At 36.8% G+C, this 25,254-nt stretch overlaps 1 protein-coding gene across 1 annotated transcript in view; it reads left to right on the top strand.

The window, feature by feature from the left end:
* The window catches only part of fstl4 (follistatin like 4), a 192,377-nt gene that overhangs the window by 12,809 nt on the left and 154,314 nt on the right, over positions 1–25,254 (top strand). The window contains exons 2-3 of the mRNA XM_011483178.3: positions 543–691; positions 13,704–13,737. Coding sequence (XP_011481480.1) covers positions 548–691; positions 13,704–13,737 — 178 coding nt within the window. The 5' untranslated portion in view covers positions 543–547. The remainder of the gene's footprint in view (positions 1–542; positions 692–13,703; positions 13,738–25,254) is intronic.

Here is a 25,254-nt window from a genome sequence, read left to right on the forward strand (position 1 = left end):
TAGAGATAATTATGATCCTTATTTTAGGCTTTGATGTTTGCATGGCCTCATTATAGGTAAGTGTGCATCCCAGCGTGTGTTTTTTTCTATCCCTCTAGCCAACATGGATGTAGTAGGTTTGTAACTGTTCTAGGCTAATATACAAATTAGACACCATGACCAAAGATACAGATAGTGGCTATAGAGGACAAATACATTTTAGGCATGTTTTTATTACAGATATAGTTCTGACATTTTCAAAAATGATGCACAAATGATATAAAGGTTTTTTTCTTGTCTATGATTTCCTGCAGCCTTTTTGTTATGATAAACTTTCCTAAAAATCTAAGTTATATTTCTGCTTTTCCTTCGATCTTCTTTGGAAGAGCGCAGTGAGACGTCAATGAACAGTCTCTTCCAATAGTATCTGATACAAAATAAAGTCTGTGGCAAAAAGAAAACATTTTTTGGTTTCCATAAATGCGTTTGTTTTTCCAGCTGATGACCCAGTTTAACAACTCTCTCTTTTTTGTTTTTTTTTGTACATCCACTGTTCTGCTTAGGTTTCATGGGCAGCCTGGGTGTTTGGGCCGTGGCTGTGGCCGCTCTGCTGGGAATGTCCGGATGCTGGTTGGCTGAAGGACACAAGAGCAACAAGCGAGACAGCATGGATAGAGCTTCACGCGTTTCCTCCCGCGAGATGCATCCAGGGGTAAATATGTTGATAAATCCCTGCTCACACCCAGAAAATGTCACCTATTCAATCATTGGTCTGTTTTTATATCATACTAAATAAGTTGTGGTTCTGTGAATTTTAACATGAAGGCAGTAATTTTTTTAAATTATTTTTTTAATCTCCTAATCAGTTGAATATGATTGCGATTTTGGGGGTGTGGCTCATAGATAAGGCTATTTAAAGATGATTGATTGAAGGTCTATAATTTAAAACAGTCATTTCTTGTCTTTTCTTTGCCCATTTAAATATATAAAGTATTTCAAATGAAATGAACATAAATGCAATCAATTCCCGATGAGCATACTTGCTGCAACATTACAATACTTTATTTTAAATTGAACCCAACAATTTATCCAAGCCAATGACGTGCGTGTGGTTCACAGCTGGGGAGGCACTGACGCCATCCCTGTTTTAGAAACATATGAATACAGTAACTTATTCCCCATTTGATTGATAACAGTTAAAGCGTGTTGTTTAAAATTTCATTTCAACATTTTTCTTCCATTTACAAACTGTAGCAAAATTATTATTAGTGGCTTGCTTTTACTCATATAAGACGTCTGTGTGCTGCTCCTTCTGAAGAAACACATCATGGACAACCAGTTTGTTGAAGTGCTCTTTTTCAATCTTTAGCTTTAGAAGTCTGTGTCTCAATGGAGATCACTGCCAGTGACGTATCGAAAGAATTCCTGACTTCAGACATGTAATCCTCAATTTAGAAAATGATGCTAAACAATATTAAATAAGAACTAGACAGCTGCACTTGACGTTATTCCTTAGCCGCAATGTCACCTTCTTTGGGATCACCAGCACTCTCTGCCGTAGTACGCTTGCCTCACTTATTGTATTTATAATGCCCCCTTTTTTTCTCAACTTTTAATTTTTGTTTTCTCATCACAACACAAAACAAACATAACAATTCCCTGAAACAAGTTTGACCATAAGTCCACATTCAATAGAGTGTACAGCAGATAAAACAAAACAATAAAATAAAAGATGCATTGATGCAAGATGTGACAAGCAATTCAGATATTCATACAACCATAAACAAAGCCACATAAAAGACTAAATTGGTCACAAACTGGCACCAATGTAATTGGACAGTGTGCCAGAAATAAGCAAATTAGGTAATTAAAAATAAAGTGTATTTTGTGATGATAGAATGTGTAAAACAGTAGAGAGCATGTGTCAGCTGCAGCTCAGTCAGTGTGTCTGGTCACTTGGGAGGCACAGGCGGCCGGGGCCTCACCTGCGCATTATCATGTATTTGAACAGGAAATGCATAAATTCGCTACTTTTTTTTTTTAACCAAAGAAATGTTGAAAACACCAAAAAAAGTAATAATAAAATTAAAAAGTCTAAATAAAGAAAGGTATTTTATATTTGATTCTAGAAAAGCATATTCATTTGATATTTATGTATTTTTTAAGTTATATTTTGCTTATTTATTTTTTGTCTTCACTGACTGCACATCACTGATCCAAGCCCTGTGTTAAATTAATGCCTAAAACAGTTGTAAAACTAGCCTAAAATGTACCCTTTTATGAAATGTAGATTAAAAAAATGACCTAAGTCAAGTTTATCCTCATTGTTATAAAATAAAACTTTGTAAAATGTCTCAAAAAAACAACTGGAAGCAACTGGAGACTATCAGCAACACTTTAGAAATAGTTTGCTTGAAACTGAAAGACTGTGTTAGCGCCTTCCTACTTTATGTGACTGGAGATTTAAAGAAGACTGAAAGAAACTTTAAACTATAGATAAGAAATGTACTTCTAGTCCTTGGATGGCGGCCAAGTTAAGTCTTTAATGCCAGAAAAGTTTCTGACTGACAAAAAAAATTGCATTTACTTCAGCACTGCCAGTGTAAAGAAGACATTGAAAGGATTTAACACACATCATACAAGTAAATGCATTTATATATCATTTTAGATATAGTTGGAAAATATAAGGTTTATAATAAACTGTATATTGAATTATAAACCCACTGTGCACCTGAGCTTGTGTTACTTTCTTCTTCAGTTGATAAATATAATTGCTCGGTAAGACTAAAGAAGTGTTGCATACTTGGAAAACTAGTTTTCCGCCTTAGCAAAAATGGGAAAAAAAAAACCTTGATGCTAGAATTTTGTAACTCAGTAAACTTCAACAACATAAAAACATTTAATAATCAACCATGATTTTGAATTACTGGAAAGTATCTATATCTTCTATTGGTGTAACACATACAGACAACATTGATTTATTTTGTGGGAAGCCACTGAAGTTAGTGAACGAGTTGGAAACTTGGCCGATTGATTCTGTCCTGAACCAGTGATGAGTGATAATTAGGATAAATGGATTTACCACAACAAGATGTAACATGAAATTCAGGTTACTCCTTTCTAAGTTAACATTCTCATTTTAAATCATTCTTACAGGACAGTTGGACTTGAGGGTGTTGGTGAGTTTTGCCTCCAAAAACTCCAGAAAAAATTCAGACTATTATGGATACATGGATAAAATGATTGGATTTAAGAGCTGTACTTTCATGCTACTGAGTGCAGCTGCTACAAATGGTGTCATTCATCAACTGTTAACTTTAAGTTAAAGACTGTAGTGGGTGGTGGTAATTAAAGATCATTACAAGGAAAGTGGTGTGTTTGGATGTCAATACTCATTTTGATCACATGCTTGTGTGCTCACAAGTCAATACCACTGCCAGATAGTTATTAACACCAGGCTTCTTTTGTAAAAACAAACAAAACATGTAGTTAAATGGTTGTAGGGTTTTTGTCTTTAACAAGCCACACAATGTAATGTAAGATTTTAATTTTGGGTGGGGGCGACCTGCATTTAAAGAGCAGAATGGGTGATTTTATAGCTACTGTTGTGGAAAAATAGAAATGTGCTCATTGGATTAACGGTTTAGGATTAAGGGGGTTCTATCTTGAATGAGCAGGGACAAACATGAACAGGATGAGAAAAGAATTGAAGAAGCTACTTGAATAAGCAGCAAAGCCTCTTTTAGATCAACCTTTTAAAGTCCAGTTGCCCTGAAGAAGAGAATCCTGTGATAACATGACCTGGATGACTGGGAATCTTCACATGAAAGAGCCCCGCAACCCTTGATTTAATACTCTTCTATTGCATTTTAAATTTCTGTAGTGAGGCTTTCTCTGCTGCATTTACATTTTGATTATGACTTGGAACCACAAAGATTTACTTCTTACTTCATTGGAGTCCCTACAGGCTTAGTTACCAATTTCCCCTGTTTATCGTGATCATTTTCACAGAAGTCTATAGAAAACCTCCAGGCAGACAGAGCATGTGCACTGGCTGCCATTATCCAAAGCAGCAGCAAGGCTCTTCTGTTCCATAATTGTAGTTCGGGGAATACTGGCTCCAATATATCCTTTCGGTGCACTGTGTGGTGGAAATTATTGTAAGAAACATTGATCATTGTGTCCAACCTCTGTTTATTTTGGTATCTAAAGCTGCATTGGGATACTTGTTGTCCAATCTAAGAAAAGCACGTAGAAGTTGCCAAAAGATCAATGTGTTTAACAAAAGGAGTTTCTGTGTTCAAGTGAGTTTTTCATGTTGACACAGTTTATGGGAGCTCTGTCTTGTATTGGCTGTGGTCAAAACACGGCTAGATTGCAGCATCGCAGTTGGCTTCTCAGCCTCGTCTTTACCTGTATTTATATATAAGAATGAATGCTGCACTCATCACCACTATACCACATTTTGCTAAAGGATTTACATGATTTCAGATGGGGGATGTTATGCAATGATTCAAATGTACATTTTAATTACAAACCCTCTTTGTTGTCCTTTGTGTTACCCTTGAGAGGCCTAAACCAAATCTCCCCATTGAAACTACAGCTCACACTGTCAACTGCTTACTCTGCCCATACACCTGCTGAATATTTGTGTTGTAATATGATTCATACATTCATAAAGGTATCGTCATCTACACTTTGGTCTATAAAGAAAACAAAACCATGGGTCTTTTCACAAGTTATGTGTGGAATGCTGAGACTTTACTTTCCCATGCGGTAAACTATTTCAAAACTCAAGTAATAGACAAAGGAGTTAATGCCTTTAATGGTTGAGGGGTACAGATCATGACCTAGTCTCTGCCCTATCGTTGATCTGCCTTAATTAGTCAAGAAAGCAATCTGGCTTTGTTTTGGGGTCTGCAATGGAGCTTCAAAAACTGTTTTACAGAGAAGGGTGGAATAAATTATTGGAATGAAAATGATTATAGAAAACATTGAGCACAACACAGGAACTGAACAACAGATTATTTTCAGTCATCCGCTTCTTCAGATCTGCTGTAATCCTGACTGCCTCGGAAGATCCTTCCTGTTTACAGTTATAACTACCTACCATAACTGTCTGGAGAATCTCATAAAATAAGTTACTATAACTTCTTATTTGTCCTTGGGGGATACTAAAGGATCGTTGAGATATTTTGAGTGATTTATATTGTAAAAGTAAAAGTTAAATGAAGTTCATTTAGACAGCATTTTCACTTTTATAATAAGCAATTAAACCTGCCCACAAATTCAAAAAATAGTTTTCAAAATAAAAGAAAGCTGCAAATATGCTTAACTGTCTATTTAAGATTTATATTTTATTACATTTTTGATCAGTTTACATTAAATCACAACTGACTCAAATAATTCTACAGTAATTTTTGTTGACTCCAATTGTTTTGTTTTTCAACATTGAGAGCACTGACCCTTGATTTGTCTCAATTTACATGTAGCAATACCTTCAGTTTATTATAAAATCATATGTGAGCATAGCCTGTAAACCGCCCTTTTGGGTGGATAAGGGCTGTCTGTGGGTGAAAAATGGGAAAACCTGTACGGGCCACACACATGGCCCTCACAAGACATCAAGTTCGTAGACCCCTCAGTGAATCCACAGAGCAAAATTGTTTGTGCAATTTACCGGCCATAATGAATATTTAAACAATTTGAAAGTTTGAGTAAGGGGAAAGTTGGTGAGATGCAGGAACATCAGATTATTCAGGAGTACGACCCCCCAGAAACCTGCACACTGCACAAGACCCTTAAATGTTTTTCACGTGATTAGTGCACATAGCTTTTGTGCCCGTTAAACACTCCTTACGTACCCTGACTGTTAGACATGAGGAAAGTAAACTGTTTAGTTTATGTGGACATCTTATGGGCATCCTGCAGACACTTGCGTATCACCTGTGCACGCACCTCACTAATGATTAGTGTGGCATTAGAGCAACATACAACAGCATGCTATGTACGTCATAAGTGCGTGTAACTTGTATTATCTTTAAAATTGTTCGTGATACACTGCACCAAAGCAATGGTACGACCCACTTAAAGCAGTAAAAGTCTAAAGAACTCATTAAACTCATTAAAATGTGGCCACTCCTCTGGACAACCTAAAAACATGCAGCACCTTTACGGGTCAACCCCCGTATTGATGGATGTGACTAGGACCTAGGACTGGTTTGATTGAAGCCTTGAAGTGATGTATTACACCTTTTTCCAAAATGAATTTATTTGAAATAACATCCCTATACTTTCCACCAAGCTTAAACTTAGGAACAAGTCAAACTAAATAAATAACACAGACCAGATAGTGTTCTGTAATGCTGTATTTTTGTTTTCCTTTATTGATTCAAATTCTACTAGTTACAAGGTTATTCATAACAAAGTTGTGGTTGTTTGGAAGTAGCAAATGGATTTCACCTGTTCTGGTGCATGTTCTGTTGGAAGGTAATGAATCTGTAAATTACTAAGAGCTATATTTTGTGGCATGTTAAATAGTTAAAACTTAGGGAAATTGTTTTTCATGATTGTAACTGGAGGCTAGGGGGCGGATGCACGTCAATAAAATGTTTTAGAGCAGCGATCCCCAACCCCCGGGCTGCGGACTGGTACCGGTCCGTGAGTCATTTGGTACCGGACCGCACAGAAAGAATAAATAACTTTCATTGTCGTTTGATTTATTTCGTAATCTGAAAGATGTTTAATTTTGAAAAATTGCCCGATTCTTTGTTACATCCATCTGTCACTCTTGACGCCGGCCAAGGCGCTCTTCTCTGTCACGTGATAGGTTTAAGGATCATTAAAGAAAGACCAGAAAACCACTTATGTTTCTCTTTTTTAAACTCTGGATTTTTCTGCCCGTTCTTCTGCATCTCTTGACTTCTTTTCTTCTTTACCAAGCATCCGTATGGGAGTTGTACCAAACCTAAACCGTGCCTATGCATTAAAACAGCAGTGCTTAGTTTACATAAGGGTATTTTGTAAACTGAACATGCTGCTTTTAGACCTCAGAGCACAAAGGAGATAAACTTTACAGAGAACGTAGCTGCATAGCACTCATTTTGAAGAGTGAGGCAAACCGGTATTGGAGCACACTTCATAACAGACAGAGCTTGGCTTGAATTGCCCTGTTCTTCAAATTGCTATTTTCACAAAATGTCAGTCCCTCTTCCAGCAGAATCTGTCTTTTTTTCATGTGGGTGTTTCAACAGCATCAAAATCGAAGTATGAAATATTTATGCATCTACCATCTTTATGAGTTGGTAAACTTGTTTCCGAAAGTGCTAGAGACGATAAAGGCCAACTGTGAAGGAGACGTTTTCCTGAGCACTGATGTGTGCTCATTTTGCCATCACCAAAGGAAATCATGTAATACATATAATATATTTGTAATATATTTAGAAATAATATATGACAAGGCTGTTTTTTTCTACTTAAAGTCCAGTTCAGCTGAAGAACAGAATTCAGTAAAAACCAGACCGAGAAGGATATAATCTTAAGGTCCATATAATGTTGTTTTTTTTTTTTTTTTGATGATGAGACCGTAAACGAAAGAGATTTGTTTGTTTTTGTTTTGTCAAAATGGTACCTCTAGTAAACTGGTAAAAGTATCCCCAAAACTTTTTTTCCAAATATCTATGCATTAGGGGTTTAAAAAAAATAAATAAAGGTTTAATAGGTTTTAATGTTTGTTTTTCATGTGGGCTATTTTAATGATTATTTAAAGGAGGTAAAGCTTTCATCGTTTAATAAAAGACAAAAACCTTTTAGGATAATAAATAAATATATATTTATTTAATATATATATATAAATAATTATTAAATGTTAATTAATATATATTTAGCAGTTTGAACAGTTCATCAACCTCCAGACGGCAGAGAGCAGCACAATAAGTCATTACAACTATATGATTTTATTCTGTTTTTATGCTGCCCGGTTACAGAGGTTAGAATGTGTTACACTTTCACTATTTGTGTGCTCTTTGTTTCTCTGTACTTTTTATTTTTTACTGGACTGTAATTAGCAAAAGATGTTCCTAAAATGTATATGAGAGCTTTGGTTATAAAGAGAAGATTGAATTCAATATCATTTATATAGCTCAATATTATAACAGTTGTTGTCTCAATGGGCTGCATTCCGGTATGGAACATGAAATCAGTCATAAAATTCAGTAGATGGCTAAACTAAACCAAACAGACTAAGCATCATTGGGCATCAGTGCCCTTAGATCCTCTATCTCGGTAAGGAACACCGCCTAAGAAAAAAAAAAAAAAAAAAAAAAAAAAAAAAAAAAAAAACGGGTTCCAGGGATGTCCACACGAAAGAGGGATCCTCTCCCAGGACAGACAGGCGATGTACCAAAACTCTTAGTCTTTACTACCTGCGTGAATCACTACTCAACGGAACCTAGGCTCAATCTGGGCTAACATCCAAAGGTTTCCCTCGATGTCCTCAGCTCTGACCCCCGTGTAACACCTAACTGTAGCAGCTGGGAGCTCCATGTGTCTAACTATGGAAGAGCCAATGACCAGAGTTGACGGTTCAGCGGGTGTGTCGCTGACGGGAGAGAACCTGTTACACACAGGAAGCTTCGGGTGCTCTAAGTTTTTGCGCATTGCACTATACTTTCTACCCACCGGTACAAAGCCGTTCTGTGTGTTTCTCCGGCTGCTGGGAGGTGCTGTGGTGCTAGCTAGGTCAGCCCTGGTAGCGTGGCCCGTGTACGAGTAACAGCCTGGCTAGCTGGCTTAGCTTCCACTGTGCAGAGCTGCGCTTCCATTGCCGTTGCCTGGCCTTCAAGTCTAAGAGAAGACTACACTTAACACATGCTAAGTGCTAAGCTAAGGTTAGCTGTGTTTGACTAAGGAGAAGCAATTATGTGCAAGCTTAGAGTAGCTTGGACAGCAAGCAGTTAACACAGTAGTTTACTCACTCTACTAACGATGCTACTTAAAGAATATGAATGTGAATATCAAACCAGATGACAAATAAGTTGCATATTAGCAATTACCCTAATACCAAACAGGAGCAAACGGTCAAAGATCAACCACTGGATTACGCTCACCCGGAGATGGTGTCACATGGCAGTGTCGGTGGAAGAGGTAGAGCAAAACATCCCATCCTCCCTCATAAAACCCAGTGGGTTTGTCCTACTTGTTCAAATGAAATTCTGGTGGGAACTGTTTGAATATCTCCATGAATGAAGGTTGTGATTTTTACAGGAAGGCCTGAATGCAACCAGACCTCTGCTGTTTGCTTAAATGCGTACAAAACTAAGATTTACCACAAAAACAAACATATTATTCTTATTAGAAGGGAGTGGTGATAGAATTTGTGGGGGACTGTAAAGAAAATAGGGTAGTTTTAGAACTTGTGTTACACTGTTTGGTTTGATTCTTTAATCAACTGAATCTTTGACACCCAAGATGATGGAAGGTGGTGCTGATGAGCAGCCATGGTTACATTCTGCCTTCACGAAGAAACATGTCTGCAATTAAGACGGACAGATGGCAGGAGAAGTGAAGAGAGGGATGGAGTGGTAGAGGCAAAAAACAGAACAATTACAGGAAATGCTAAAACCACTGCGTTCCTCACGAGACGTTCTGTCTCCTGGGACTCTAAGGGGTGCTTGCCAGCCGAGAACGTGTTTTATTACTGAGCCTCATTAATGCTGGCATCCCCACCGTGGGGTGAAAATATAACATGTCACAATACTTCAATCGCTCGCACATATTGGTATCTTCAAAAGCAGTGCTACACTCAAACGTTGCTGCATTTCATAGTTATGTTAATAACTTGCATGTCAAGTTGAAATGTATTATTATTAGCCTTTAAGTGGTGGAAAATACAAATGCCTAGTTGCTAACAACGTTGTGATCTCTAGTCAGGCATAATTGTAAAAATTAAAATGTAACTATTAATTTTGTGCATGTTTAACAGTTTATTCTCAGGGCATGACTGCAGACTTTGGCAGTCACATGTCTGAATCTGTGTGGTCAAGAGTTTGTTGGGACATTTCAAATATTCCATTTAACAACACTTGCAAAAGACAAAGTAAAAACGGTTCAAGAATTTTAAGGATTCCTAATTGTCATGTCACCACTGGGTGAAAAAAAATGTGTGACTCTGGTCCCAGGCCAGCCAATTGCAGAAGATCGTAACAACCAAGATAAAAACAATTGAACTGAATAAAGTTTCAGATTTGAAAAAAATCAATGACATTTTAACTAAACATGACTGAAAATGAAAACAAAATGTAAAACAATTTGTAGACTGGTTTGAACAGACAGGTTTTCAGGCGTTGAGTTAAAAACATGGCGGGTCCATGTTACTGATGTCGGATGGGAGTGAGTTCAAGACTTTAGGAACAGAGCAGCTGAAAACTTTGCTCTCTGTGGTGTTGAGGCAGACAGGGAAAAGTTTGGTGAGTGAAGGATGTGCTCTTTTGAGAAAAGGAGACTGACAAGTATGGAGGTGCTTTGAAGGTGTATGGAAAGATTTTATGTTTTATTCTTGAGTTGACCGGATGCTTGTGGAGTCGGGGTTTGATATGGAGGTAATGACGACGATGGTACTTCTGAACCAGTTGATTCTTTTAACGAGGTCTGTGAAAGAGAACAAATTAAAGAGAATTACAGAAAGGACTGCTGAAAAGGAAAAATGAATGATGATAAAGAGGAGGGACAGCAGAGCAAAGGCATGATTTGACCACTACTGCTGGGAAATGATTGAGCGGTCATGTTATGGATGTGGATGAAGTTTGAGATCTCATTTAAAAGTTAAAGGTGAGGTATGGTGGCGCCTGACAGAGCAGAGGAGGGATTTTTTTTTGTATGGTGGTGGTGGTGGTGAGGGGGGGTCTAAATCTGAGGAGCATTAAGTGGTTACAGATGTTTGCTGTGTACAAATTGGTGTGGGAATGTTGGTTATTGGCGTAAATTTACCATGTCTTGAAAACAAGATGGCTGGACTCCCTTTTCTGGAGGTTTTGTAGCTGGACTTGCAATAACTACTGGACTATTTAATAGTTGAATTACAGTAAGTTTATAGTTAAATATTTCTTGATCAACACAAATAATTGGTTTGGGGGGGCAAAAGCAACCTCAGGTCAACATCCACCCATCTCCATACCATGCTGAATCTCTTTAGAGGTCATGAGGCTGCTGAAGCCAAGGATGGCGAGGGCAGGGTACTTTTGCAGGGTCACACACTTGCATACACACCTAGGTACAATTTACAGACACCAATGAGCATGTGAAATATGTTTTTGGACAATGGGAGAAAGCCGTAGTGCCTGTAGAAAACCCACATATGCACAGGGAGAACATGCAAACTCCACAAAGAATTGACCCAGCCAAGAGTTGGGCCAGGGCTTTCTTGTTGTGAGATGAGAGCCCTAATCACTGTGCTCTAAGGACAATACAGACACACCGGGCACTGGGCACGTGTTTTTAGCCCATGGTGTTCACACTGGACAGGCAGAGAGGGAATTTTCTTTCTGGTTTTTACTAGCGCTTGTCTGTCACCTACTGTTGAAAGAGGCTTGGTGTTCAATGCTGACTTGATAATCATGTGAATCTTGCTCCAGGCTTCTTTTTTTCCATAGCTCTATATCCAATCAATAAAATACTTGATGTCATATAATTCCATCCAGGCACAAACCACAATTATTATTTTCTCCTCCATGGTCAATTTTCCAACAGTTGGCACTTTCCGTGAAATAACCGGGATGTTATCTCCATCGGACTACCTGATTGGTCATAATTTGAAATGGTTTATCTTGCAAGGCGTGCTATATAGCAGTGCAATTTGTAAGGAGAGCCTGAAAACGGTTGTAGAAATTTGCCTCATAGTTTTGAACGCAAAACCCCAAAACTCCTGTTTACACATGTTTGCATTGACGTTCTATTGAAGGTGGACGCTTCAACGTGCGTTGAGGGCAATGTGATCATTTTTTTGGGGTCATGTCTCACATAAATGCCATAGAATTGAAGTATATTCACTAGAGTCTAAACTGTTTGTAGGTGTTCTTCATTTCACTTTAATTACAATATGTGGATATTTTGTTTCTAACGAAGTTCAAAATATTTGCAAAACAGATTTTTCAAAATTGTCTCATCTGTGAGGAAAAATCAAATCTGTCTTGAATTTATCTGCAAATTCAAAATTGAGAGAATGTTTCACAGTTTAGTTATGAAAGATAATTATGACTGAAGGGAAACGAAAAATAAAAATGGGAAACGGCTGTGACAATTTTGAACCCACGGAAAGCTTTTAACCAAACTTTTGACGAGAATCTTTGCAACAATCATGCAGTCAGTCTAATTCAAAGAGAACAAAATGATCTGGATCTTTTTCCACTTTTGTGTGTCTCTAAATGGAAACTTTTGGAAATAAGCCTTGGCATTTAAGCCTTAGCATTTAAGCCTTAGCATTTAAGTGCTCTCAGGGAAATGATTACCAACAATATAACGACAACAAACCATACGAGTACTGCTTTTTGAATAAGAACTATAAGAGAGTTCAGTCATTATTGATAATGACATAAGAGCTGCCTAGTTAAGTTCATTTTAACATTAGCAAAATTGACCAATTTTTATGTTTCAGTCTTTATTACTATATTTCTCACTAAATGATGATACGTTGTAGAAAATGCTGAGCAAAGAGAGCACATCATGTTTTTAAGTAAATCGATGTCACAGTTAAAAGGTGTGATGGATGTCTAGGAGTCTAGGCTTAAAGATAGACTGTGTCTGCATTCCCGAATTGGAAAAAAAAGGGATTGGATGGACAAAATATAAGCATGATTACTGGAATCTCTGTCCCATCGTAGTTTTGAAAATTCTATAAACTCCAAGTTATCCTGCAGAGTGAAAACCAAGTGTTCTGTTGTGTGAAAAATTAGAACTGTGAGCTCTTCAGTTTAAAGCTTATTGAATATTTGAAATCTATTCCTGTATTATTTTTTTGTCTATGTTCCTGATTTAAAAAGAAGCGGAAGATCTTTGGGTTAGTTTGCAGCTTCATATTAAGGTTTACCAAAAAACATGTTGCACTTTTCTTTGAATCCTTAATTTTCTAGGACATAGTTTCTGCAGAGTGGCAGTAGTTTATTGGAAGTTCACCTCTGAGTTGTTGTTGGGAACATTGGCACAGAACTTTGGCCCGTCCCCCCTTTCCCTCCCTGTTGCTGAAAGCTCTCCGTTTACACTCTGTCACGTTAGCTTACAGCCCATCACAAACCCAAACTTACATCACCGGTCCAACAAACACGGCGAGGAATATGATTGCAAGTGGATGAATCCAAATGGAGCAGAGCAGGGAGTTAGAAGCCCACAAGTTAAAGCTTAAATTTCTTTATAAATGTTCTCCGTCATGAGGAAAAATGCCACAAGAACACCAAAACACAGATTTCATTAGAGTGGGTCTTTAAGGATTCATGAAGTGAGTCAGACCTCTCGTTCTCACCTTCATCTTCACATTTCTTGTCTCATTTCTTTGCAACTTTTTTTCCCAGTTACCAACCATTGCTCTTTTTTTTTTCTGCCAGTGTCCCCCTTTTCACCCTGAAAGGAAGGCAAAGCAAAGTGGCAAATGCGGTGCAAAAAGCCTAGAAAAAGCAGTTTTCTTTCACTCCTCCAAGCCGCTGCAATAACCACTTTTGTGTGTTTTCTGTTTGCAGGGGAAGGGAAAAGCAGACGAGAACATCTATCAGAGTGAGTACACTTATTGTGTTCAAACCTAACATCGTTTTTCAAAAATGCCTTGTTATGCTTAATTACCAAATGTGTATTTTTTTTCTTTCTTTTCTCCTCACTGTTAGTTGGGCATTCTTTTTTGCCTTCTGATTATTGGAATATCCTGCTAGAAAATGGTTCTATTTGAAATACTTTACATAAAATACACTGCAGCGAAAAAACATTTGTAATGTAACTGAGATCAACAACAAGAAGTCCAAATTCTACTTTCTACCTTGTGTCAGTTTCCTCATTCTCATCAAAAAGATGCGGAGGTCCTGTTCAAGGTGGCAAAGTCTGAAAGCTAAAAGAAAACTGAGAACCAGCTTAGGTCTTCTGTAGTGGACATTGGTTTTTGGTTTGTGTCCTTTGACTCATTTGGAGTTCTCTTTTTAGAGCTGATGTGCTTCAATAGGAAACATCCTGGCCTTTCCAATGATATATCATGTTTTAGGGTGGGGTAATGGGAAGTTTGGTTTCCTTGGGAGATAATATTAAGTCTAGGTCATAAATGAATGGGCTGTTTCTCAGGAGAATAATGTTTTTTTTATTCTTTAAAAGAATTTCAAGGCGGAAAATTGGTTTCAGCTATTTCAGCTTATATTATCTCCGTGAATTATGGTTTTTTTAGGACTAGTCGCTGAGTCCACATTTTTCAAACAAATATTTTTCTATAAAGATTCAATCCCAAAATCCGTCTGTCTTTCTGTAAGTATTCAGCTGTCAGTTGTGCTGCCTCTCCTGTCAAGCAGGGGTAAGTGATTTTTGTTTGACAGAGGCCTTTTCATTGCTGCTCAGAGGGTTTATACCTAGACATGATGAGTAACAGAATTAAACGGGATTTCATCATTTGCATGTCAAAATGGGACATGACAGCTATAGAAAACAATATTAATAGTATGAATGTGTTCACTATCATCTGAGACTTGGTTTGCTTACTTTTAAAATAGAGGGAAAAATAAAACTAAACACAACACTTGAAACTAAGCCATTACAGAGGGAAAACTCCCTAAACTGGCTTTTGTCCCAAAATTTCTAAACATTTTTTTTTTGCTTTAAGATAAGCTAAATCTTTTAAAAGACTTTGTGGAGAATAATGTCATAAAAACTGAATGTTATTTACTGGTTGCTGGTGTGAATTTCTATTTTTATAATTCTTGATTGCTTAGTTAGGTTTTGTATTTCAGCGTTAATGTTTGTAAGCAGTGAGTTAGCTGCCTGGCAGTGATCATAAAGATAAAGTCTCTCTTGTGTGTTATATATAGCCCAAGCGTTCACATGTTTTTCCTGGACTTCAGCGTTGTGTGGGTTTGTGCTGTTGTAAAAGTTGACAAATATTTAGAGCATTTTTTCTTCTCTCGTGCTGTTACAGTAACAGTAATATTTCCAGAGCTGACTGCTTGCTGCTTGACAAGTAGCTTCATCTGTAAGCATTTGGCGGTTTATGATGCATTTTCTTCATCTCAAGAGTAAAGCACTATTTTCCTGCACAGCCTGAGTTTTCTATGCTTACTTTTATTCAATCCAAATATGACCCAGAGGAAGTCTTCTTGTACCTGCTTATTATTCTGCATCCAGTTGGGCACAGTTTTTTTTTTCCCTATTGGTTTTTCTTCACCTTTGGCTGTTTGTTGACTGATTTCTTCAAAAAATATTCCATTTTGTGATATTAGGAAATTTCTTAATAGCTTTTTTGGCTTATTTCTTGCAGCTGACTTTTTTACTATAACATTGTGTATATTTGAAGTTTAAACAAAAACCTTTTTACTTATAATTTGTATATTACATATTACTGACAAACTATGATCAGCACATTTTCTTGGTTTAAAATAGTTGCTTTACTCAACTTATCAGATTTTTAATTGATACATCTACAATACATATTGTGGTTTTGTGTATGCACTTGATGAAGACGCGTACCGTAAGAATGGTGAAAAACTGTTTGTTGCAAGTCAAATAGCTAAAGCTAGAAAGATTGTCAGTGTAGTTCCTTACATCTGATGGCTTTAAAGCCAACTGATCCTGATGGAGCTCCTTGTTTCTCCTGTTGGTTGTGTAGAAACATCTAGTGAACATGGTGAAAAGAAGTGAAGAAAGCTTTCTTCTGCTGCATGAAAACATATGTCAATATAAGGGATGAACACAATAAAACACACTAAATGGGGAGATAAATACTTCTTGATGTATGCATTATTACACACAGCAGAGGTGTTGCAGTAGTCAGTTGGGTAAAAATAATGAACAGTTAAGCTCTTTGTTTTTGTGAGTTTAGGTGATGGCTTTTCTCATTCTGTCAGGTTTACAAAAGACTTTTCTTTCGTTGGAAAAAAAACCCCAAACCTCTTCAAATGTTTCCTGTTCACCTTTTACTCTATTTCCTATAAAACCATTCTCTTTTTCATCCTTTGGAGGCATCTAGGCCTTAAAATTCCAGTCCAAATCTGTCGCACTGCACATAAAGTTCAAAGCAGTTCCTGGTCAAAATGCTACTGCCCATTAAACATTCAATCATCTTTAAATTTTCATTTCTTACCATCTTCCTCTTGTCAGTTAGATCCATACGCAAAATTAAATATCACCCATTTATCATCCGAGGGGAGTGGTGATTTATTTGATCTGGAGTGCTTAATTTATGGACCTTTACTGAGGACTAATCAGAGTTTGTTACCGTCTCAAATTAAACAATGGCAATAGGCAAAGTAAGTTAAGCAGTCCTGTGGTTCATTTAGATTGTAATTGGGTGAGAATTAGACGTGACGAGGCTGACAGTCAGAGTCTTAATAAGCAGCAAATGACGAGGGAGGAGATGCTGAGAGAGAAGGGCGGAGACGACACTGAAGCTGGGGAGGCGACAGTGTCTCTGGAGAGTTTAGTCCTAAAAGAAAAGAGACTATACAGTCAATGCAGCTTTTTGTATTCTTTTATTTGATACACTTTCAAATTTATATCAGTGATGCGTCACTCTAAATGACTAAAACAAAAATGGCAAGGTGGGAACCTGGCTGATTTATTATTTAACAATCATAAGCAAATTTATGCAAGAAGCAGTAAGTTGTTTTCTGACGGGACAAAAAGGGAAAAATCCTCATTTGCTTTTTGTGACACAAGGCTATAACTGTGTTTAAGAAGGCTGGAAAATGAAGGACCCCTTTCTTTTTTTCAAATCTTTAAAAAAAAAGACAAAAATTCTTTCAGCTGTCCCTGGATTTCCCAACGTGACATTTTTAAGAATGAATCAAGGAAGCAAAACGAAAACCTTGACATTAATATTTACCAAATGCAATTATTAATGGCCTGTCAAAAAACAGTGACATTTTCACTGAAGTGATAAAGACAGCTGGTGATGTTGAAAGATGCCGCTGGGAGCTGTCCGTTTACCAAAAGAACTGCCGATGTTTTCCGATGTGGAGAACTTTTCCAGGGCAGCTGTCAATGTAAATGAGATTCCATGCAATGGCTTCTTTTGTTAGGAAGTAAAGGTGATGGAGATTACGGCAAAACTTTGATAACAACTAATGGTGTTTTACAGTCAGTAACTGTGTCAATTTTGTCCTTTTTTAAAGCGGTCCAAAAATTGGTTCAAATGTTTAAAGTCAGTCCCTCTAATCACTAGTTCTGTTCTTCAGATGTAGAACAGAAATCATTTAAAGGAAAAATTCGTTGGCAAACCATTTTTTTAGAAACCTGTTCTGACGGCAGGAGATGTTCATGGGTAAAGTTCTGGGAGTTTAAAACGGACTACATAATCTTTTGGAAATTATGTATTTATTTTTCTGTCTTTTTCTTTTGCCCGTAAATGGATAAATTGGCAAATCAAATCAAACTTTATTTCTAGAGCACTTTACTTTCTGATGTAAGTCAAAGTGCCTAACATAAAGAATATGTTCTAATTTTAAAAGCCAAAAGTAGGATAAAAGAAGTAATAAACTACACTAAATATCATACATATACCAAAAATACTTATTATCCCAAATATATGTCTTCCCTCCTAGCATAAAATTCTCAATACTCTGATTTATTTGCCTGAAAATGTAAAATTAAAGATTGTTATTATTATTTTATTTCACAACACACTTGATCAGGAGAAGGGGGTTAATACATATCAACTCATATTGACTCCACTAAAAATATGATCACCAGGACACTTGTGAATTTGATAATAAATTAAAAAAAACAACAAAAATGTTAACATCTACTTTCATAGAGAGTTAATTGAAAAATACACAGATATTCACTTACAAAAGAAGTTTTAGATTCTTATTTTCTTTGAAGTATTTAGTTGGAGGTTGCGTTTGCGTGTATTTATTTCTCCAAGGTGAGAGTTTGTGACTGGTGGAGGGCGTCACTGTCTCTTTCACATCTTAATTGTGGTTTCATGAAGAGGCGGAGTCGTCTGCGAAAACTTCACTTCGTCTTGGAGGAAATAATCAAAACAATAAAATGATCAATCTGGTTCCACTTTTCTGGACACGATTTTAAAGGTATATCCGGGGCTTATGAGTTCTGATCACAAATCTCTCCATTTTACATAGTCTCAAACATAAGTTTGACCAGGTTCTCTGATCCAATTCATGACCAGACAAAATTTCACGCTGTTTTAATTAGTAACCAAAAAGTGTGATAGTCAAGACAAAGGGGGGATGCAGTGACGGTGTTGGCTCCAAGTTGGATGTACCCATGGAAACCGATGAAGGGCTTAAGGAGGGCATTCAGCTGTCCCTAGAGTAGAAGGGACTGACAGTGACAGTCTGAATAACAATTTATTCTGACTGAAACAAGCTGCAGCACTGGGCTGACTGTATCTTCACGCAATCATACGTACACTGTTGATGAAAACAAAGACAAAAACATTGAAATGATCAGAAAATATCCCAGCTCCATGTCAAGCTTGAACCTAAAATAATCATTTTTCTAATCCGCTTGCTTGCATTTGCTTTACATTCTGCTCGTTGAAGGTCATGACACCAGCAGCTGCTGTGTGAGTTCAAGCATTACTGCAGACCCTTCAGATTTGTTCTTTACCTTCACCGTCCTGATTTTTACAGCCTTACACATCAAACGCAGACGGCTTTATGGGCTGAGAAAAAAAATGATTGCCTTTGAATTCAGATTATAAGCCTCTGTGCTCGGCTCTATATTTTCCTGTCGCTTCATTTCTCTGTGTATGCCTGGATGCTATATATGTGCATTTGCATTTCCAAACCTTGTTGACTGCTTTCTTTCTTTGGTGACAAATTATGGAAGGAGAAAAGTGAACCGAAGACTTCTTCATTAGGACAATCCAATGGAAGGGAGTGCACTTTAGACTTATAGGTATTCAAAGGCTTTTTCCTTCTTCCTATTTATAATACTATGCTGCACAATATCATCAACATTAATCCATGCATCCATACAGAATCAGAGTTGAATGTGGTCAAAACACATGTTGCTGTAGTGCTGCAGATTGTGATTACTTTTAGCGCAGCCTACAGCCTATGGCTCATAGCCAAAACAGTGGCACCGTGCTCTCCCTCCTGTGTGCAAAGCCCTCATTTACATTGTGGTAAAAAAATATTTAACTAACACCAAACTGAAAAAACCTAACTACTAACAAAAACTCAACCTCAACGAACCCCAAAACATGGAACAGAACTAAATATGAATTCCCATTGTACATTTCACCCTCTGATGCCTTCCCTGCAGAAAGCAGGGTTATTCAAATATTTTTAGAAAATATCACCTTTTTAAAAAAAGTAAAATTCTGTTTTCTGTCCCGAGTTACTCTTTGCCATACAGTTTATCCGTGCTTCACTCCCATTCGCTTATATTTTGTTGACACCAACCTAATAGCTGTTTAGATCTAATGATTTTATTTTGCATTCATTTCATTGCCAAGACAGTGCTGATTAGAAACACAGGAATATTAGAACAAACAGGCCATAGCAGTCAAATTTGTGTTCTGATGAAAATATTACATTAGGATTTTTTTTTTTTTTCTTTATTCCATCATGTTATGCTCAGTATTAAGCAGACCCAAAGCTTTCTTGTCTGCCTTGGTGTCAGAGTTTTAAAATCTGAATGGCTTTTGCAACAGCTAAAGCTGTCCAGTAGTTTTTTATCAATTCTATAGGCAGATTTTAAATAACCTGAAAACACAAGCTATCTGGTATATGGAAGGAATGATGCCTGACGAGGTGTCCATTATCAGAAATTGACGACGTAGAGGCCTGAACTGTCCAATGTAAAGAGTATACCAGTTGCTTCCGCAAAGTTCATTAATGTCTGAGAATGGACACCTCAAAGGGGGTTTTCCCCTTATACCAAGGTCACTTATGAAATAAATAAATATTAAACTAATTATTAGTACTTTAATCTAAAATTGTTTACATTTAAATTGATTTTCACAAAAAGTGGACTCTTCAGTATACGCGGTCTGGCGTGTTGTCATGGTAACGGCTCCAGAGCCTGCATCGACCTCACTATGCCACAGCGGAGGGAAGGTGGTATATGTGCTAATTGGAATGGGTGATCCAATGCATCATTTTAGAAGTATAGTAGTTCTTATGTCCAGATGATTAAACAAAAAATTGTTTAAAAGAAACAAAATGCAAATCTAGTTTTCTACTTCACCTCTGATCCCTAAATGTGTTTAACTAATAATACAACTATTTAGAAGTTTGTGTAAGTTTCTGTTGTTCTGGTTACCAACTTTCGTTTACACCAGCACAATAATATAAAAGATTCAGGCTATGTGACCAGAACTCTGGGTCAGAACTTTTTTATTTTTATTTTTTTAAGGTGTCTATTATCACTTTTTAATCCTCTCCTTGCAGCCAATTAGAATTTCCAGTATTCACCTTGACCATGGTATAAGACCAGATAGAACCTTTACCATGTCAGTAATATCATAATCTCTTAGGCTTGTGTGAGACATCTGGAATACTAATAAATATTGTAATAGAACCCCAAACAATAATAATACTACTTAATTTGTTAACAAAGGTTGTTAATAAATCCTATTAAGCTTATTAACACTGACACATGTGTTAGTCATCTATAATGCCTATAAATGTATCATTAGCATCTTAAAACCATACTAACAATAATGCTTTTAAATGTGTTAACTAAGTAATTTATTAAACGTTATTAGACTTATTGTACTAATAAATGACTTACTAACACCCTAAAAAATCTCTCTTAATATAAAGTGTTACCAACTATTTTTTTGTTTTAAAAATGTCCTTTTTTTATTTACATTTTTAGGAAAAAATAATTTGATTATTAGTGTCTAAATGTATTTAGCCCTGCAGAGAAAACCTTGTAGGCCCTGACAATCCACCACTGATACAAATGACTAAAGTTTGTTTGAGTAAAGATAAAAATAAGGAGTTTTCTAGAAAAGATAAACTAAACTTTTAAAAATTATTTAGCATAAAGTTATTGTCAATTATCCCATTATATGTATTTTTTTCCCTTGAGTTTTGGTTTATTTTGTCAAATGTTTTGTCTTGAAGTGTGTAGCTGTTTTGCATCAGCAATTCCTTCTGGTTCTTTATTATGAAACCCTTCTAATTTATTAGTGTTGGGTCTTGCAGTCCTGCATTAAGGACATTGTCCTCCAAAACATCCCCTCAGGCAAACTCATTCCACCATTTCATTTTGATAAATAAACTTATAAGAAACCACAAAGTGTTCTGCTGCAACGACACAAAAATCATGTAGATTACAGCTTTCTTTGCTAAAAGTATTGAGTGACAGTTTTCCTTATAAACATGTCATTTGGGGGCTTTTTGTGTCCCTTTCCTTTGTCACTTCTGTCAGTTCAGAAGACAAATCTACTGATTGAGGTATGCTTGGAAATGTAGGGCATGGCGGGGAAAACTAGACTTGATGAGTAGGTAAGATTTCAATGTGACAATCGTGCCAGAGCTTGTTGCCAGGATAGATTTAACAGAAAACTGTCAATTTGGCTTGAATGAAATTTAAAGGATGTTGTAATGAGGCATTTATATTTCCTACATCATTTTCCAAAATAGGACAAGCAATTACCATTGTCCAGGTTTTGGCAGCATGCTTGAAGTGGTTTGCCAGGAATCTGCTTTTGAGGACACGCTTTCATAATCCAACATGCAATTTGACAGTTCACTCAAGCTTTTTGTCCACATCCTCTTGTTTTTTTTTTTGTCAGCAACAAGACAACACATTAAAGAGCTGCAGCAGACATGATATCCTCAATGGCTGCACATCACCTAGTTTCCAGAAATAACCTCATTGTCTTGGAAGATTGTCTCATCATTTTCTGCTAAACCCAGGAATCTATTTTTAACAGTTGTAATGACCCTTACAGCCTTTAAAAACGCATAAAGATTAATGAGACATCCATCATAGGTGTGATTGGAAGTTCAGTGAGAGAATGGCACCGATGGGAGAACAAGTTGGTTGCTTGATTTCGAAAATATTTGCCACTTTCTCTAACATGAAATCACTGAATAATTTATTGTTTGACAAATTAAAATGTAAAATGGTTGTGAGACCCCCCCCCCATAATCACCCTCCTACCCCCTGCCCCCCCCGCCCCCCCTTCTCTAACGTCCCTCTCTCTTCTTCCCTCCTTTCCTTTTCCGTCCGGTCCAACACAAAAGATTTTCAAACATGATTGAAATAAATAAAGTTTGGCCTCAATTTCAAAGGGGTTTATTCAGACATACCTCTGGTTTGTCAGAAGATTCATAACCCCTCTTGTTAAAGTAAAATATTTCCAACACAAGAGGCCCTCAGCTCTCATCTGTCTACCCAGCTGTTGGACAGGACAAGTTAAAGAAATAAAATAAAAAAAATTAAAAAAACAGAAAAAAAGAAAGGAAAACAGTAGAAAACTAAACAAGCAGGAGGTTTAACATTTGTATTCACTTTTGAGAGGTGGGGTACACTTAGTTGCTAAAAATAGGGGACTAAATCAAGAATGCATCACTATATTGTTTCCACTTCAATCCAACTTTATTTATAAGCACTGTAAACATCAACTAAATTGGAACAAAATGTTTCCACAAACGTATAAAAACTACTTCAACTACAGGAATAAGATGAAGAAAATACAAAAATTATTGTAAATAGTTCAACATTTGGTTTAATCAAATAACAGTAATGTAAAAACAGTACAACAAATGTAAATTTGTTCTGAAGAAAATGGATCGAATCCATTTACTAAAAGTCAAATAAGAAATGCAATAACAGACTTAAAAACAGACAGGGAAAAGGATTATCTGATATAGATTGACAAATCATTCCAGAGTTTTGGATCGGCCAAAGTATGTTCACGATCTCCTCTCAGGACTTATTTAGAGGTTAATGCTAAAGGTCTCAAATGTTGAGTCTATGAGTTTCAGAGTGTAAAAGCCTGTCAACCTGCCAGTTCTTGGATCTCATCTTTATTAGCAAGTTCATCACAACTTATTCAGGCTTTTAAATTTATATTTTAAAGTGTTGTAAAAGTGTAGTTAAAATTAAATAATTGGAGTGAGTGCATAGTGTCATCAGGGGTGTTCAAAACATCATTGACAATTCTCAGAAGCTTAGACCATAGTCTCTTAATACTTCCCTGTGAGAAAGCTTCTATTGATAGAAAATGCATTAATTCATATATATTTAAGGTTATGTTAAGCTCTTATTCTGCAGCAATTATATCCACTTTTAATTTTTTTGTTTATTTCTTTTTGCACCAGTTTGCAGTTGTTCCCAAGTACTCATTAAACTCATGGAATTATTAAGGATTTAGGTTAAAATCTTTACATTTGAGTAGTTTTAATAACCTGAGTGATGCATCTTTCAGAGGTTGGGGAGGAACTCCTGCAGAGTTTCCAGGGAGCCTTATTGTTTATGAGGAGGTATCCTTACCTTTACAGTCCAGCGGTGTTGTGAGGCTTTGCTGTGACATTAGAAGAAGGAAAATGAGTAATCTGTGTAGGATGACTTTGATCACACTAGGAACTGAGCCTTGTTTTCTGCACTCCTTTTGGAAGTCCAGTTCATTTGATGATACCAACAGAAAACAGTGCAGGATTTAATACGTTTGTCCTGGCAAGGTCATGCAAGCACCACATGTTGAAGGCAAAACCTCTCTCACCCACAAACCACTGTGCACTGCACGCTTACTGTGCCCCTGGCATCTCACAACTCGCATTGATTAGCAAAGCAGGAGCTCGGCTGCACAGTGAAGTCATCAATGTTAATTTAACTCCAAAGAAGTTAAATTAACCCCCCCCCCCAAAAAAAAAAAACTACCAGACCCGATTATGACATTTTACATTTTTAAAGTATTCTAATGCATTTAAGCCTAACTTACTGTAAAGTCAGCCTTCCATCAGATAGAAATCACCACTGAACAGTGTACAGAAAGTGCAGTCCTTTACAGAGAAGGTTCGCTAAGGACACTTGACTGAACCGGCCCAGCTACCGTCTACCTTCCTGCATCTGCATGGCTGGGTTCCAATTGTGGATAAATATGGAGCTCAGTGAGAGTTGATCGATGCCATTTGTCTTGGCAAGCATCATACCTGTGCCAGTATTTTTGGTTCCTTCATTCTCTTTCTCTCACTGCCTCTCAAGAGAAGAGTCAGTTAGTGTGATAAGTGATATTTATAGCCTTGGTGGCAGTTGAGGAGCGCATGAGCTGCATTAAAAGAAGGGGACAAACCTGAGGAGTGGACAGTTTCAAAGGCATCTAGAAAATGAGGTTTTGTTTTCAGTATTTGCTCCTGTTGTCACCATGTTTCTCCTGTTTTTCTCACTGTCTACAAGTTTCTGACCTTCATGCCGCTCTCGCCAGTTCAGACCTGAAGGACTAAGATGCATCTGACATCTATTTTATACCCTTGGAAACAATATATTGGTGGAAAATACCAGAAGAGAAAAGCTTGACTCAAAAAGGCTAAAGTTTTTTCAGTCACTTCAATTTCAGAGAGGAGCTGATTGGTTGGCTTCACTTCTAATCATGAGGAAGCAGATGTTTGATTGAAGATAATAGACTAGCTGAGATGATGGTCAAGTTCTGATGAAACATAATAATGACAGGAGTTTTGTGCCTAAGGCTTACCTTTAATCCCTGCAAAAGTTGAAGGGACCAAAGCTGCTTTAAAAAAAAGATTTGAGAAACTTGAAGGGAAAGGAATGGAAAATGAAAGTTATTCAAGGTAAAACTAAATGTTAGCATGTACCTGTATCTCTGATGGGGTCATTGTATTAAGTTTTAACAAAAGAGCTGCATAACCTGGATATTTGGTTTTATGATCATAAAATCATGTACAGGTACTGGAAAAATTCTTCTTACAGGATTGTAAAATTAAAAAATCGGTCAATTTATCTGTAAATACAGAGATACATTTTACTCCTTTTTTGTGTGTATCCCATCATATTCAACCAATGACTTCACTTCATTCAGTGTGGTGTGTTTCCCTGCATGTTTGCCATTGTTATGTGTACTTTAAGCTATTCTTTATAAGCCAATAAAACTCGACTTAG

The sequence above is a fragment of the Oryzias latipes genome, chromosome 14 (genome assembly GCF_002234675.1).
Source record: "Oryzias latipes chromosome 14, ASM223467v1".
NCBI classification, from domain to species: Eukaryota; Metazoa; Chordata; class Actinopteri; order Beloniformes; family Adrianichthyidae; genus Oryzias; species Oryzias latipes.